Source organism: Bipolaris oryzae, assembly GCF_000523455.1.
Source record: "Bipolaris oryzae ATCC 44560 unplaced genomic scaffold scaffold_63, whole genome shotgun sequence".
Lineage (NCBI taxonomy): Eukaryota > Fungi > Ascomycota > Dothideomycetes > Pleosporales > Pleosporaceae > Bipolaris > Bipolaris oryzae.
Window position 1 is genome coordinate 23,742 of NW_006911339.1, and position 14,240 is coordinate 37,981.

The window sequence follows — 14,240 nt, forward strand, 5'->3', positions numbered from 1 at the left end:
AATGCTCAGACATGCAGCTGTGACAGCAAAACAGGCTAGCTCGCCTTTGGCTGCAGACCAAAGCAAGGTTAGCAACTGTCTTGGTCTCTCAGGCCCCCCAATCTAATCCTTGTGTCAATCTGTATAGATTCGCGCTTTTGGGAAGCCTTTCGCTACGCTCTGGCAAAACAGAAAAAGCAGCACAAACCCACCCAAGTAGACGCTGATGCATGCAAGAAAGATTGTGTGTGCCGGAGAGTTCAATCTGGGACAAAAGGAAATGATTTCTGTGTGACGCTCCTCCAATGATCCGCTCACGGACCGGTGGGGGTATACGCTTTATACCCGGAAGCTGCATACTGTACAAGCCTACAGATGCTAATCCACTTACTCGCTAACTAACAATACCCAAGAGATTATATCGTAAAATTGTCGTACAGTGGTAGAAGACGAATAGAAAACAAGACAAGATATAGGGGTATAAAAAGAAAGGAGCCGTGGATGTCGTTCTCTTGGAACTCACTGAAAAACCTGTCTGTGGTCCGGTCCTGCTCTTTGTGACCCTCCTAGGTAGGGCGGGTCTATTAGTGGCAGACGTACATGTACTGTAGCTCTCGCTCCGGCGCGTGTACAGTCTGCAGGGGGTAGTGTAAACGGCCGTCCAGGCCGCCCTCCGCGTGGCGACCAGTTGTGATTATTATAGTATCAGGGCATTGAGATTGCGCTGGACAATCATGTCCTGTACCGATGCCATTGTAATCTTGAGCAAGTTGGTGTCGGTCGCGTTTGTGTAGTGTACGTAGACTTCCTTCTTTGGCTGGCGAACGAGATTGCGGAATTTGTTGGCGAAGAATTCTTTGCCGGCCTCGAAGTCGGTGGGCCCGCCGGTGTAGTCGGGGAAAGTCTTGTTGATTGGGCTCATGCCTCCAGCTATTTTTTCAGCGAACAAATCGATCTTGTTAAGGAAGAGGATGAGGGCAGTCTTTTCAAAATATTTGGAGTTTGATATAGACTCGAAGAGCATTAGCGCCTCGTGCATTTGGTTCTAGTATATGTTAGCAAGGGCTCCATTGGCGGACGAATTACCATGACCTACCCCATTTCTGTCTTCTACTAGCACGTGGTCGTAACCGCTGATGGCAACCAGGAAAAGCACCACCTGGACGTTGTCGAAGACGTGAATCCACTTTTTGCGCTCTGACCGTTGACCACCAACATCGACCATTTTGTATGTGAGGTTGCCGAGTTCAAAGATGGTTTCGGAGATACCGGTGGTTCGTAAGCGCGTGCGCAGAATGTCTTGGTCTGTGGGGAGGAAATCTTTTTGGAACAGGCGGTCGATGTCCTGGAAGAAGCTAACGGGGGTGTCAGTGGATGGGCGTCGCAAGTCGTGTAGATGACTTACTAGTTCAAGTTGTCGTGCAGCGCATACTGGTTGCCCTTGAGTATGGTGAGCTGCACACCCTTGTCTGCCCATAGACAGTTGAAAGCTGTAAGAAATTCCTCAGGCATGGGCTCTTCGGTGCCAATGTCGGGCGCAGCGTTGACCATCTCAGAGTAGCGCTATATTTGGTTAGTAAACACGTGGGTGAAGGGTGCGCGTGCGCGTGCGCGTGCGGACACGTACGATGTTGTCTTCATCTTCAAAGTCGGTGTCGTCCTCTTGCATAGCCTGGAAGATTGTCTGGAAGGCGGAAACGAGGTTGTTGAAGATGGTAGCGCGCCAGGTCTTGCGCTCCATGCCCTGGAAACCACCAGCATTGATGATTCGCATCTGCTTGAGGACGGTTGACTTTCCGCTCTCGCCGGCACCTGGACGCTGATCTCAATCGAAGTGGACTTTTGTGGTTGGTGGGGACATGCATACCGAGCAGCAACAGCTTGACCTCGCGCTCCGCCCGCTTCTTGTCGGTGCGGAGCGACTTTTCTATTTCGGCATTTTTCTTGGTAGACTCTGGGTCCGCAGTCGAGGGTTTCCGTCCAAAGCACATGATTGCTGGTGCCATGTAATGTGGACGGGGAGGGGGGGAGAAGGTGAAGTTGTGTTGTCGGGGGGGGGCAGTCGCGATGGAGCGGGATAAAGACGCAACGGATGATGCACAGACAAGCACACGGCTAGTGGGCTGACAGGCAAATGCCTACTCTACTAAGGGCGTCAGTTGAGGCCTTGGATGGCCGTGACTAGCATAATACAATGACAGAGTGCCGGCGCTACCGTTTGGTGGAGGGGTGCACTGGGGAACCCAAGGTGAAATGGTAAGAAGGGCTAGCGAGCAAGGCGAGGAGGGCAGTGCGCAACGAGGGACGAACCAAACGACGACGGGGTTGGGGGGCGACGGCGGCGATGGTGATGATGAAGAGACAGACGAAGAAGCAACGAGGCAGTGCCGGTGGATAGAGCAAGAGGACGAATTACAAAAGAAGCGGCATGCAATTTGCCATCGAGGCACTAGGGAGAGGAGCTGGGCAGACTGGCGCGAGATAGGCCTGGGCTGTCTGAGAAATAACGAACGTGGTGCCGAAGAATCCCTGATCTTCGCCGTTCGTGTTGACGGTCCTTGCTCGTCTTGCAGCGGCGACGGTGGGCCGGGGGGGGGTGGACAGGACGGGCAGTGCTAAGTACTATGTTCGCGCGTACATGTTCTTTTGCGACGCGGGCAGTCAAGGGCAGTCAAGGGCAAGCCAAGGGCAGGTCAAGCGTGCACGGCGTGGTCAGTCGTCCGGCACGTCGATGCCACTTGGGGGAGCGATCGGCGGCGGTAGCAGCGCTGGGAACTGCGAGCGTGCAATCATGGACCTGTTCGCGCAAGACACGGGAAGCTGGTGCGACGATCGATTTCGGCTGCGGCGCCCAGCAGTGCAGGCCCAGGGTGGCGGAGTCGCACGATGCTCGCCCTCGCAGCTCGTCGGTGTCGGCCACTGTTGACGGTCGCTGTGAAGTGCATGCGCATTGCATTGAGCCTTGGCCGGGAAAAGAAGTCAAGGAAGAAAAAAAAAAAGGTCGCCAGTCGCCAGTCGCCAGGCTCTGCGTCGGGGATGCAGGCCAAGCCAAGCGGGCGAATCAGCGGGCGCGACAGCATCGTGGGTGCGGTTGGGGAAGAGGATGCGGCCGCCTCGACGTTTCACTGCCAGTAGCAGTCCCACCAGCCAAAGCCGCCGCCCCAATGCTGAAGCCCGCCAGCCCATGTCCGCCCATTCGCATTCACCACACACAACTTGGCCCTGCTAACCAAGCCGCGTGTCCCGGGCAGTGCTGTGCAGCCGACTACACCTACGCGTGTGCCACACGTGTGGTGGTGTAAGTAGTATGCCCATACCTACCGACATAGTCTACTATGGGCAAGGAAGCTGTGCTAAGATCACCTTGCTGGCTGACTGGCTGACTGGCTGGCGGGTGGGTGGCGCATCCAGCGACAGAAAGGGCAGTGGCAGAAACACACGACGGCCCTATCCGCAACCCTACTCTCCGAAAGTGGACCCACGGCAACCAGATGCTTGTCCGTGTCCACCTTTCCGTCGCTGCATTCCCATGCCCACCTTTTTGCCTGCATTCAGACATCTGGGAAGATACTTGTACATACACTACTTACTTACTCGTCTCTCCTGAGCCGACCCGAGCACAAGGGCTGCTTCTTTCCAGTCCCCACCCGCTATACTGCTTTCCCCTCTCCTCTTGCCTGGATGCGTCCATGGCTACATATGGTGCTAGCTTGCTTGCTTGCTTGCTTCACTCGCCTACATGTGTGTGCTTGGGTGCTTGTGTGCTTGCAGACATCCGCCCAGCATGTCATCGAGGGTCCTTCCCCTTCTTGCATCCGCCCCATGCTGCGGGTACCGTCGACAGGTCCTCCCGTGCCCGCCGCCCCCTTACACACACACTACACACTACGCACTACTTACTTACTTGGATGCCTGCAAATTACCCGCTGCCACTGCCACTCTTAACTCTTCCCATCATCCCTCGCCTGCCCCCTCCACATCAGCCCGCACATTCCACTCGCTGCTCGCTCCGCCAAACGTCACACGCCGCCCTGCGCTGAGCCGTCGTTCGCTTGGGACCACCGGCTTGTCTTGCCACGATCGGGAGGCTGCATGGTGCACGACTAAGTGCCACTTCGGCACGCTCCCTATCGAGACACAAGTGTCCTGTCGACGCTCCTGTCACCACTGACATGCCGAGATTACAGCGACACAATTTAACCCTGCCGAATGGGAGTCCCACCCGTCTTCCTTGTTTGACACACGCCGCCCATGTCCTCTACTGCCTACTTACTCGTTTGCTTTTTCTCCGTCCCTCTCCTCGCTTCCCCACCCGTCACAACCACCATGCTTGTTTCCGGAAAGGACATTCAACCCCTCAATATTCCCTTGCAGCTTGACTGAGACCCGTTGCTTTTTTTGGTTCCTCTGGCTGCATTCATCTGCACGGCTCGCCACCCATGTGGAGATTAGGCCCCGTGTGAACCTGCATTTGCCATGTGCATACCTACTCACATGCGTATCCATCCATCTACTACTGTGTGTTATTACATCTCGTATTCTGGCTAAAGGTCGGCATGCCTGCTAGTCCCCACCATGACTAATAGAACAACAATGATGCTCACTGATCTACCAAGTATCCAACATATGTACCACTCTAGATCATCTTTAAGCTTCTAGCAGTCCTCTCTGAGCTTACTGTCCACTGGTATATACGCACATGGCACTCATTCAATTCCAGTTCTTGGCCTTCTCCTCGCATCTCCGCCATCTCTTGTACCGTTACTTCTCGTACCACATATCTTGACATGCCGTGCCTTCTGCTCTACCAACTCGTGTCTTAATATATCGTATCTAGTGCATTGACCATCCTGTATCTAGAGATACTACAGGCAATACATTCTCTAGCTATCCTTTGGCTCTACACAATCTGCGTGTCGGCCGTCTTGTGATCTTACCTTCGGCACGCTCTGCAGCTATTGCAAGCTGAGGTCAACCCACACTTTGCAATTTTTGCTAATCATGAGACCTTTTGTGCCCTCTCTGTCCATATATTTCTATTGACTGTGAGAGGCTTTGTTCTGCTGCAGCCACTTTGATATCGTCGCCTGTCGGTGAGAGGCGCTCCTTCTAGTACTCACCATGGCAGTGTAAACACAGCACGAGCCTCACCTACACTTACACGTCACCAACAACCCTCACCATCTCTGCACAACAGCCCACCCTCAACTCAGACCAACTGGGTCTTGTAACCAAATCCCACAGTCTATGCAGTGGCACTTGGTCTGTTCGCGCATACAGTACTCAAGGTATGTTACAGAACTATAGAAATTTGGCTCCTGTTAACCGCCATATGCAAAGCTGCACTTCGTAGACATGTCGTCGGCAAATTCATACAGTGGTCCAATGGCTCTTGAAAACTCAAAATATGCCAGTCCGCTACAGAAGAAGTCATCTTCGGCCGCTTCCACGCCTTTCCTGTCGCCTGTCGCCACTCCGAAAAGCGGCAGCACCACCGCAATTGGTAAGCACACTGCACTTTCGCAAACGAACCATTCTAATGCAATAAATGTAGAACAACACGATTCTGCCGTGCAACTTGCCATTGCCCGTGGGAATAGTCTCTATGATGAGGTGAACCAGCATACTGCGAAATTGTCCACGGTCGTCTCGAGCACGGTTGCAAACACTCGCCGTTTACTCCACCTCATTCGAGAGGCATCTCCTGGCACGAGCAATGCCACCGTCGAGGCCCTATGGAGTGAGTTGGAAAAGCTCCATACTGCAATGAATGATGCAAAGGCGGCATTGCCCACGTTTCTGGATAAGCAACGCAACAACATCAGCTTGTACCACACTGCCATGATGAATCGAATGATCCAAGATACGCAGCACGAGCTAAGCATTCAGCACAAGAAGGTCAGTTCACCCTTGTAAGATTTCGCACGCTCACGGCACTTGCTGACTTGAAATGACTAACTTGAAATGACTACAGGTTAACATTCAACATGATTTGATCCTCGAGCACCACGAAGCATTCCACGCATACAAAGAGCAGACTGCCACCAAAATCAAAGATGTTGAGGCCCTGCAGGAACGTGTTTCGCGTCTTACGCTTGAAAAAGGCAATCTCCGTACTGAAGTGGACAAGTATATGCAGCTTCTCGAGAAGGAACATGCCACCAAGGCTGAAGACCTACGCAAGGCCGATGCTATGCAGAAGGAGCTAGAGACTCTCGTAGCTTCTAACAAACAGCTTCTTGTAGAAGTCGATGCGCTGCGACAGAAACTCGAAGAACATCAAGGCAAGACCAAAGCAGATGAACAGTCTACCGAAGAGCTAAAGTTGATTACTGGCCAACTCGCTGAAGAAAGGAAGACGACCGCAGCCCTTATGACAAAAATCACTGGTTTGGGGGAGAGCGAACGTATCGCCAGGCTTGATGCCGACAAAGCCAAAAAAGAGCACAAGATTCTGAGCGAGAAATACAGCAACCAGGCCGCAGAACATGCAAAGGCGTTCACGGTATGCACATATGATTAGACTATTCAAGTGCAGATGAAGCTAACCCATTCCAGGAACTCAAAGAGCAATCCAAAGAGATTGACCGTCTGAAAAATGACATTGGACGCTTCCAGAAAGAAAACACTGAGTTGCAGCAGCGCCTGGCCAAGCTGACCGATATCGACGACCAAGTCGCCAAACTCGACCATGAAAACGTAAAGTTGTCAGGGCTTGTTAGCAGTCTTACCAGCCAGTTGAAGGCGGCTCAAGATGAGTTGAGCAATGCCAAGTTTGAGAAGGAGGCGCTTTCCAAGAGGGTGAAGTCGTTGAGCAAGGCAGTCGAACCCACTGATTCCGATACCGCCGACCTCGTTCACAAACAGGCCGAGAGAATCGCCGTTCTCGAAAACATGTTGGAAGAGTGGACCGAACTAGCCAAGCGCTCGTACAAGGAATACAAGGACATGCTTCCGACGTACAAGCAGGCCGAGCAGTATCGCAAGGATGCACTCGATAAGGAGGAAACCATCAAAGGTTTGCAGAAGGACCTCGTTGCAGCCAAGGCTTCTAAGAACAACGGTGACACCGCCTACTGGAAGAACAAGTACGAGACTCTTCTGGCTACCGTTGCCACGTGAACTGGCCATGTGCACCAGGCTCGATGATGCTGTATGAGAGAAGCTAGAGATGGAGAGTGGGGTTGAGAGCCATACATGTCATTCCATGGATAGTAGGATGAGCAGCTCTCATCGGATGTGTACTTTGGCTGATGAATTCAAAGGCATGGACCCACAGCTTTTGACCTTTGACTTTATTTTCCAGTGATACTGTCTCACAAAATTCTGTGAAATAATGAGAACCACAGAGAATCCATCCAGAACATCAGTCATTTCAAACCCCCCAAAGGAGAAAAAAAAAGAAGCATGCCGGTACTCAACATCGATAGTCTTTCTCTTGTGTCTACATACCAAAATACATCACACATTTCGTACTGTCAACAACCTACTCTGCAAGCTTTCAAGAACAAACCCCTACGTCACACACATACACACCCACCCTCCCATGAACTGTCTATAATGCTGTCATATTATATATATATTCTACGATGAAGAAGGAGAAAATAGCAAAAGCGCCAAGAAAAACAGTCGGACAAGAACATCATCTCTGCATCGATCGTACTCGATTTTTTTTCTTTCTTTTGTCAAGGATGCTTTGTCTTTGGTTGTGTCTTATTGTGTTTGTGTTGGCATGGGTTATCCATGTTGCGGAAAAGATTGGTACGAGGTACGTCATGACAAAGTGCGGGGGAAAGGGGATTAGAGGGATTCTGCGAGTTAGGTGGGATGGGGGATGAGATGGAGAAAGGGAAGAAGGTTAAGCGATGGATTTCATTATGGGTGGGTTTGAGGAATCTGTTGAGTGGTGTGTGTGGGTGTGTGTGTGGGTGTGTGTGGTTGTTTGTATGGGGGTGATGATGGTGCTGTTGAAACAAGCGGGCCATCAGGGGTTCCCTGTGACTATGTGCATGCTGAGTAACAACGGGGTACGTAGAATCACATCATGAAAACGTGGAGGGGAAAAGGGGTAAAAATGATGAAGGGAGTGTTTCAAAGGCTACATGGGGTAGACCGTTTCGATGTACATGTGAAAAGGCCTTTGTGTCGTCGAGTGTTCCGAGGAGGGAGAACGATTAGTTGCTTAGTGATTTGCAATTCGGGCACGCGGATAGAATCCAGTGGCCAAACGCACGGAACGATGGATCCGGTTTAGTCTGGTCATGTTACATCAACGTGCACGCAAGACATTCCACGTGGTCTAGGCAATAAGTGTCGATGCGAGGCTAGTAAGTCTGCAGTAGCTTGTGTGGAGCTGCCCTCAGGGGGGGCCGCAAAGTAAAAACCAGCACCAGAGAGAGAAAGACGTGAGGCCCGGAACTTACCATGACCATGGTCGAGAATATGGGACCCACATGGTCACGGTGTTACGTTGGTGCGTTGCAGAAAGGCCAAGTGTAAGCTACTGCACCGACCGCGATTTGACATGTTGATGGCTGCCCATATACCTACTTAATAGAGAGTAGATGCATATGCCAGCGGTATCGGAAAGAGACAAGCCGGTTGCCCCTTTTATAAAACCAGGGAGCTTCCATGATGGTGTGGTGGTTCCCATTGGCTTTCAATTTCCACTGCCTGCATTCTCTTCCGTCTTCGCCTACACCTTGATGTAAGTACTCTACTGTAAAATCATGTATGCACATACACATAGTGGCTCGGAGAAAGGTGAGGTATTTTGGGTTAGTATGATGATGCCCAGGAAGCCAAAAAGTAAAGGGTACCGTTTCCCAGGCCCATGGGATCGATTCCTCCGAATCGTGTCTCTGGGGAAAGGGACCGGCCATAGATCGTGAGCTGAGATAAAGCAATATTAGTGTCCGCACCTGATGGCCTTCAGACGCACTGTGCACTGCCTTAGTGTAAGCAGGAAGGATACTTCCTGTCCCGAGAAACCTCCCCAGCATCTCCGTGAGTACACCTTCCGCTCAACCAGTGTGCGTTTGGATCTACAATGGCAGAGTGACAGCTAGGATAGAGCATTCATTGGCTGTCTGCTTGATAACATTCAAGATGGCGTGGTTGATCTGCAAGTCCGCTGCGATCTGCACTGCATGTGTACACCAAGACAGAGTCCGCGGAACTTTGCGGGGGAAAGGAAGGGAATAAGGGAAGGTGTGGACGCCAAACTTTCCGTTGGACGGCGGTGTGGCTTGCGGAGGACCCTGGGCTAGAAGGTATGGAAGCCATCACGGAACATTTGTGTACAGTGTGGAGACAGTAGAGACGGCTAGAGTCGGTCAGGATGAAATGAGCTGTTTGAGACAGCAAGACGGCTTGATGTGAGTGGTTTTGCAATGCTGGAGGTGTGGCTTTGCCGTGTGCAGCCGCGTCAGGCAAGGCAACTAGCGCATAGCGGCCATGGGTCGGATGATCCTTGGAGCTGGGGCAGGCTTGGAACTACCGTGTCAGTACAGTATCCGATACTGCGGTGTTGAGTTCAGCTTCAATGTCGCCCCTAGGTAGTCATTGGTGAACGTGTGGCGCAGGCCTTCGATAGCTTCGGTCATGGTAAGGCGTCGTACGAAGTCAGTTTGCCCAGCCCGTCCATGGACACACCGGATGGATAGTGCCCGCCCACCAAATGAAGCTACCGACAAGGGCCTAGGCTGCAAAGGGGCAAGAGACCTCGTGCAAGATGAGGATCAGGTACGCCTGCATTGACCCGGCCCACCAAACACGTTTGAAGGCAGGCTCAGCGAGGTGGCGGTGGCGGTGACAGTTGCACCATACGGTTGAGAGTGAGAGCAAGTGGTGAGAGGGGCGGGCAGAAGGGGTGGCAAGACGCGCTGCTGCTGCTGCTACTGCTGCTGCTGCTGCTACTGCTGCTGCTGCTGCTGCTACTGCTGCTGCTGCTGCTGCGACAAGGTGTGGCAAAACGGCGCTTCAGCTGCAGATCGCCAAAAGCTTGAGTGGCCAGGAGGCGCCGTGTCTGGCTGACTGCCGTGGGCGATGCGTTCACTCTACAGATGCATCGACGTGGGCCGCGAGTGGGATACGGAGTTGAGGCGGATTACGCAAAACGCACTAGTCTTGACATGGCTAGCCCGAGTGGAGCCTGCAAAATCGCGTGTCGTCGCTATGCATGCATGCCCTTCCACACAGACATCAAGGCCTGTTAGCTTCGCTACGCACGACCGTGGTCTGCCATGGCGGCTTATTAACAGAAAACATTTAGCACAAGGCGAGGCAGCCTAGGGGAGGGCTGCTGAAAAAAAACTTCGAGTCCTGCAAGCAAGAGAAAAAGATCTCCGTCGGTCCAATACTCGGTCCCATTCCCCCGCCATCCGACTCGCACCGCTGCACACACGCCCCGATGACGACGTAAGGTGCTAATTGCGGATGCGGTTCTTCAGCTCATGGCGAAGTTCCCTTACCCTTATACCTTCTTATGTGCCTTTTTTCGCCGATTGAGACGCGGAATATCAACGGTAGCCTAGGGCTGCGACTCGCCAGAAACGTGTGGATACAAACTAGATGAATCAGCCCCCCATGGCTACTCCACGACGCAAAGCATGTGTTGAGTGTCGCCAGCAAAAGGTACTTTTCCTCAACCTCGCTTCGACGCGCGACACCCTCAATCGCCAAACAGACAACAAACTGACTTTACAGATTCGCTGCGATGTTGAGCAGCACAAGGTCCCACATGACCCATGCGGCCGCTGCAAAAAGATGGGTTTGGAATGTCGCATCCTTCCCACATCAACCAGAAACTTGCGCCAGACAAAGGCTGAGATGCGCCGGGAGTTGGAGGAGTTGCGATGGAACATGAGGCAAGGCCAGGCCCCCGGCGACCAAAGCTATCCCCATTCGACCGCCTCGCCAAATGTCGACATGCAGAATTATACCCCGCTTGAACATGCTTCCGGCACATATTCCGATCCGTCAGGGAGAACCGACGCGTCGGATTCCATGTCCCCAGCTTTCGATTCAAGGCCTCCCACAAGAAAAGGTTCAGACAGCCAGGGTACTATCCCGCGTGTTCTAGATGGATTCCTCCTCGATTCCAAACGAATTGACGACTGTTTCGCACTGTAGGTTAAATGCCATGTCTAACTTCTCCTCCGCTAACGTTTGCCATAGTTACTTCACCCAATATCACCCGCTGTTTCCAATTCTTGACCCCAGCACAGCCCCTAATGATTACTACGATCAGTCGCCGTTTCTGTTCTGGGTTATCATTGTCACAGGAGCCCGGCGGTATTCTGACTATCCTGAGGTGCTTGAGAGAATTGCTCAGCCTGTCACTCAGCTTGCCTTTTCCTCAATGGCATTACGCACCTCACAGGTTCCCATCATCCAAGGCTTGTTGATCCTTTGCACATGGAGATTACCCACAAACTCAATGTACAAAGATACATCACACCTCATGTGTGGCTCAGCGGTACATCTTGCTACACAAATTGGTCTGCATATTGCGGGCGTAGGTCAGGATTTTGCCAGAACGCCCCTCGAGAAGGACCAATCCCTCAAGGTGCAGCGCGCCAGACTCTGGTTGTGCTGTGTCATCGTCTCTATAAGGTAGGTTTCGGATTATATGCGTTACTTGGGGTTTCTTTTGGCTAACGCCTTGTAGAACGAGTTGTGTTGAAGGCATACCACCTCTTGCCGAGTCTTTCTTCGATGGAGACGAACAAGAGCGTGAAGACATGGTTCCTTACCTCCCAGCTGATCTGCAGTATCTCCACAAAGTCTACATTATCCTCATGCGCGCGATGGTTGCAATGGGTAAAATCAATTTGCAGTCCATCCACTGCGATGTCCGCGTACTACGGTCACTGATTAGCATATTCGATTCACAGCTTCTCAGCTCGGCCCCATCATCCCCAAGCGACCTTGGTGAGTAGTTTCCTCCCGCGCTTGACTATTGCTCACTGACCGAATAGACACCTTGCAACTTAGCTGTGCTCGTATCCATGTCATGGCCTTCCATTTCTTTGCTCACCCAACCAATCCTGGACCTGATGCTGAGGGTCTTTCTCGATTTTATGCATTGTGCATATCGGTCATCCAGTCAGCAGCAACTATGCAAACGGCCACGAAAACAATCCTGTCCTCCGTATCGCAGTCTTTCATCGACCGATCCATCACACTGGCTGGCTTTACGATTCTCAGGCTCGTTCGCAGTCCACTCGCGCAACACCTAGACTTGGTCGCAGGCGAGAGAGCTTTTAGTCAAGCATACGAATTCCTGAAGAGTGTGTCTTTGCAACCAGGAGATGTTCATTTCCGGACTGCACATATCATGAAAGACCTGTGGAGCAGTGATAAGGTCTTCCGAAAGAAGGACGGACGTGTGGAATCGCTATACCTGAGGTTGCGCACCCGTTTGAGCATGAGCGTCAGCTATGACATGTTTTGGTACTGGCGAGAAGAATTCGGCAACATGCAAAATCCTTACAACGGCGAAGAGTCGTCACTCGTCGCCAACGATGCCGCTCAGCAGAATGCAGCTCGTAAGTATCTGGTCACCTCTTTTGGTTCGTTAGTAACTGACAAATAGGCGAAGAATATATGTCACACCAACAGCAACAGCAGCAGCAGCAACAACATCAGCAGCAGCAACAGCAACAGATCCAACAACAATTACAGCAGCAGCAGCAGCAGCAACAGCAACAGCAACAGCTGACAGATCCTTCCCTGAGGGCCCAGCTTCCAGTAACCAAATTCGATCCAAGCCTAGTTAACCCTCAACTACAACCCGACCCATCAGTAATGGGTGGTGGTTTCGACTCTTGGGATAGCCAAGAATACGCAATTCCACCTGTACTGGAACAATTCCCGGATTATGATTGGGCTGCTGGATTTGAGTTCTCGAATGCCGAAGTGCCGAATGTTCCGGTTGGATCCATGAACCCCATGATGCCTGTAAATGGTGGTGCACCGAACATGGGGTACACTTATGGTTAGATTCTCTGACCTCAGATGTGCTCCTGTGGTGATTTGGCGGGCTGAAGGAGTCGGGAGCTATCAAGATTTACAAATGCAGATCCTGGACTGCATCGGTATTAGAAATAGGCAGATATCATATGCCTGAACGAGTATGACCGTAATTCGAAAAGAGTCGTTGAGCAAAAGAAAGATCGGTTTGCATATCCGGTCATCTCTCCAACGATTCTTGGAGCACGACCAAATAAGAAGGCGTAGATGGAAGAGATTGGAGCGATGACATTGGCAAACCCGGATGCGCTGAAACAAGTAACGGTCGCAGCAGGTGTCCTGGTTACCGTTGAATTGCTGAAGACCAAAGTCCGGGTTAGGAAGAGGCCACTCGATTGGAGCGTCATCTTGTGTTGGAGATGTGTCCGTACATTCGAAGGGTTATTTTCTCTGGTTGGTAAGGGTTATTCAGCCAAGAGTGAAAGGGAGGTACAGGACAGTAAAGAGTAGACGACACCCATCGAGCCACAACAGATCTGCCTATGGCCTATTTCGATTGGAACCGGATATCCTGGCCATCACAGCACCAATGATACGGAAGAGTTGACAGAAGGGAGGTCGAGTATGAATCGAAAGTGGAATGCTTGCCGTTATGCTGGCCAGCGGCTCACTTAAATTAAATCTAGCTTCTCGGTTCGCGGAATTCCACAGATTATGCACATGTACATATGTCGGCATCGGCCAGCATACCAATCGGGTCATTCCATCCCTCGCTCTCGAACGATGTTACCATCTGCATACGAGGAATTGCGCCAGACATCGGCGGAGCCGAACTGTTTTCTGCACGCTTCTTCTGCCCAGCCAGTGAGAGGTCCCGAGTGAGGCGCCCGTATCGGTCAGACTACCGGCGAAGTTCGGCAAGCAACGCTACGTCAGCGAGAAGGATGCATTGCGGGGTGACCATCACATGGATTCCTCACATGCGGATGGAGTATCCGCTGCCGTTTGTGGAGCCTAGCTGAAATGTTTTCCCCAGTTGTATGGGTAATCATAGAAGTTTCAATTGAAAGGTTGTTTTTACTTGACTGGTCTCCGTTTTGCGCCCTATCCGATTGTGCTTTCAAGGATATTTGACCGACAGAACCAAGAGAAAGGCGATCGGTGCAAGCCACTCACAAAGATTTACTAGGATGAGCAACTTGGACTCCCACCATCATTTGTCCACACGGTTGTACTAGGTCCGTAGGATTTCAATGTCAGCGCGATACATACCAAACTAGGCCAAA

At 51.8% G+C, this 14,240-nt stretch overlaps 6 protein-coding genes across 6 annotated transcripts; 5 read left to right on the forward strand and 1 right to left on the reverse strand.

Moving 5' to 3' along the window:
• Positions 1 to 676: 676 nt before the first annotated feature.
• On the reverse strand, positions 677 to 1,970 carry COCMIDRAFT_95113 (uncharacterized protein; the record flags this gene model as incomplete). The annotated part of the gene is made up of 5 exons (XM_007689700.1): positions 677 to 1,024; positions 1,076 to 1,334; positions 1,385 to 1,542; positions 1,607 to 1,791; positions 1,847 to 1,970. 5 exons carry the CDS (start codon positions 1,968 to 1,970, stop codon positions 677 to 679), a joined length of 1,074 nt encoding a protein of 357 aa, XP_007687890.1.
• A 262-nt stretch (positions 1,971 to 2,232) lies between these two features.
• COCMIDRAFT_26231 (uncharacterized protein) lies at positions 2,233 to 2,598 on the forward strand (the record flags this gene model as incomplete). The annotated part of the gene is made up of 1 exon (XM_007689678.1): positions 2,233 to 2,598. The coding sequence occupies one exon, from the start codon at positions 2,233 to 2,235 to the stop codon at positions 2,596 to 2,598; it is 366 nt and encodes a 121-aa protein (XP_007687868.1).
• Positions 2,599 to 4,351: 1,753 nt separating this feature from the next.
• On the forward strand, positions 4,352 to 4,546 carry COCMIDRAFT_95138 (uncharacterized protein; the record flags this gene model as incomplete). Its single annotated transcript, XM_007689701.1, has 1 exon — positions 4,352 to 4,546. A coding segment is annotated over one exon (195 nt), but the record flags the coding sequence as incomplete, so codon positions are not given.
• Positions 4,547 to 8,403: 3,857 nt separating this feature from the next.
• On the forward strand, positions 8,404 to 10,272 carry COCMIDRAFT_26233 (uncharacterized protein; the record flags this gene model as incomplete). Its single annotated transcript, XM_007689679.1, has 9 exons — positions 8,404 to 8,452; positions 8,557 to 8,686; positions 8,729 to 8,866; positions 8,915 to 8,985; positions 9,088 to 9,220; positions 9,285 to 9,356; positions 9,564 to 9,723; positions 9,836 to 9,942; positions 10,044 to 10,272. 9 exons carry the CDS (start codon positions 8,404 to 8,406, stop codon positions 10,270 to 10,272), a joined length of 1,089 nt encoding a protein of 362 aa, XP_007687869.1.
• A 294-nt stretch (positions 10,273 to 10,566) lies between these two features.
• Positions 10,567 to 12,984, forward strand: COCMIDRAFT_95122 (uncharacterized protein; the record flags this gene model as incomplete). The annotated part of the gene is made up of 6 exons (XM_007689702.1): positions 10,567 to 10,614; positions 10,687 to 11,108; positions 11,158 to 11,595; positions 11,651 to 11,913; positions 11,961 to 12,541; positions 12,619 to 12,984. The coding sequence occupies 6 exons, from the start codon at positions 10,567 to 10,569 to the stop codon at positions 12,982 to 12,984; spliced, it is 2,118 nt and encodes a 705-aa protein (XP_007687892.1).
• Positions 12,985 to 13,682: 698 nt separating this feature from the next.
• COCMIDRAFT_95077 (uncharacterized protein) lies at positions 13,683 to 13,976 on the forward strand (the record flags this gene model as incomplete). Its single annotated transcript, XM_007689703.1, has 1 exon — positions 13,683 to 13,976. One exon carries the CDS (start codon positions 13,683 to 13,685, stop codon positions 13,974 to 13,976), a length of 294 nt encoding a protein of 97 aa, XP_007687893.1.
• Positions 13,977 to 14,240: the final 264 nt, after the last annotated feature.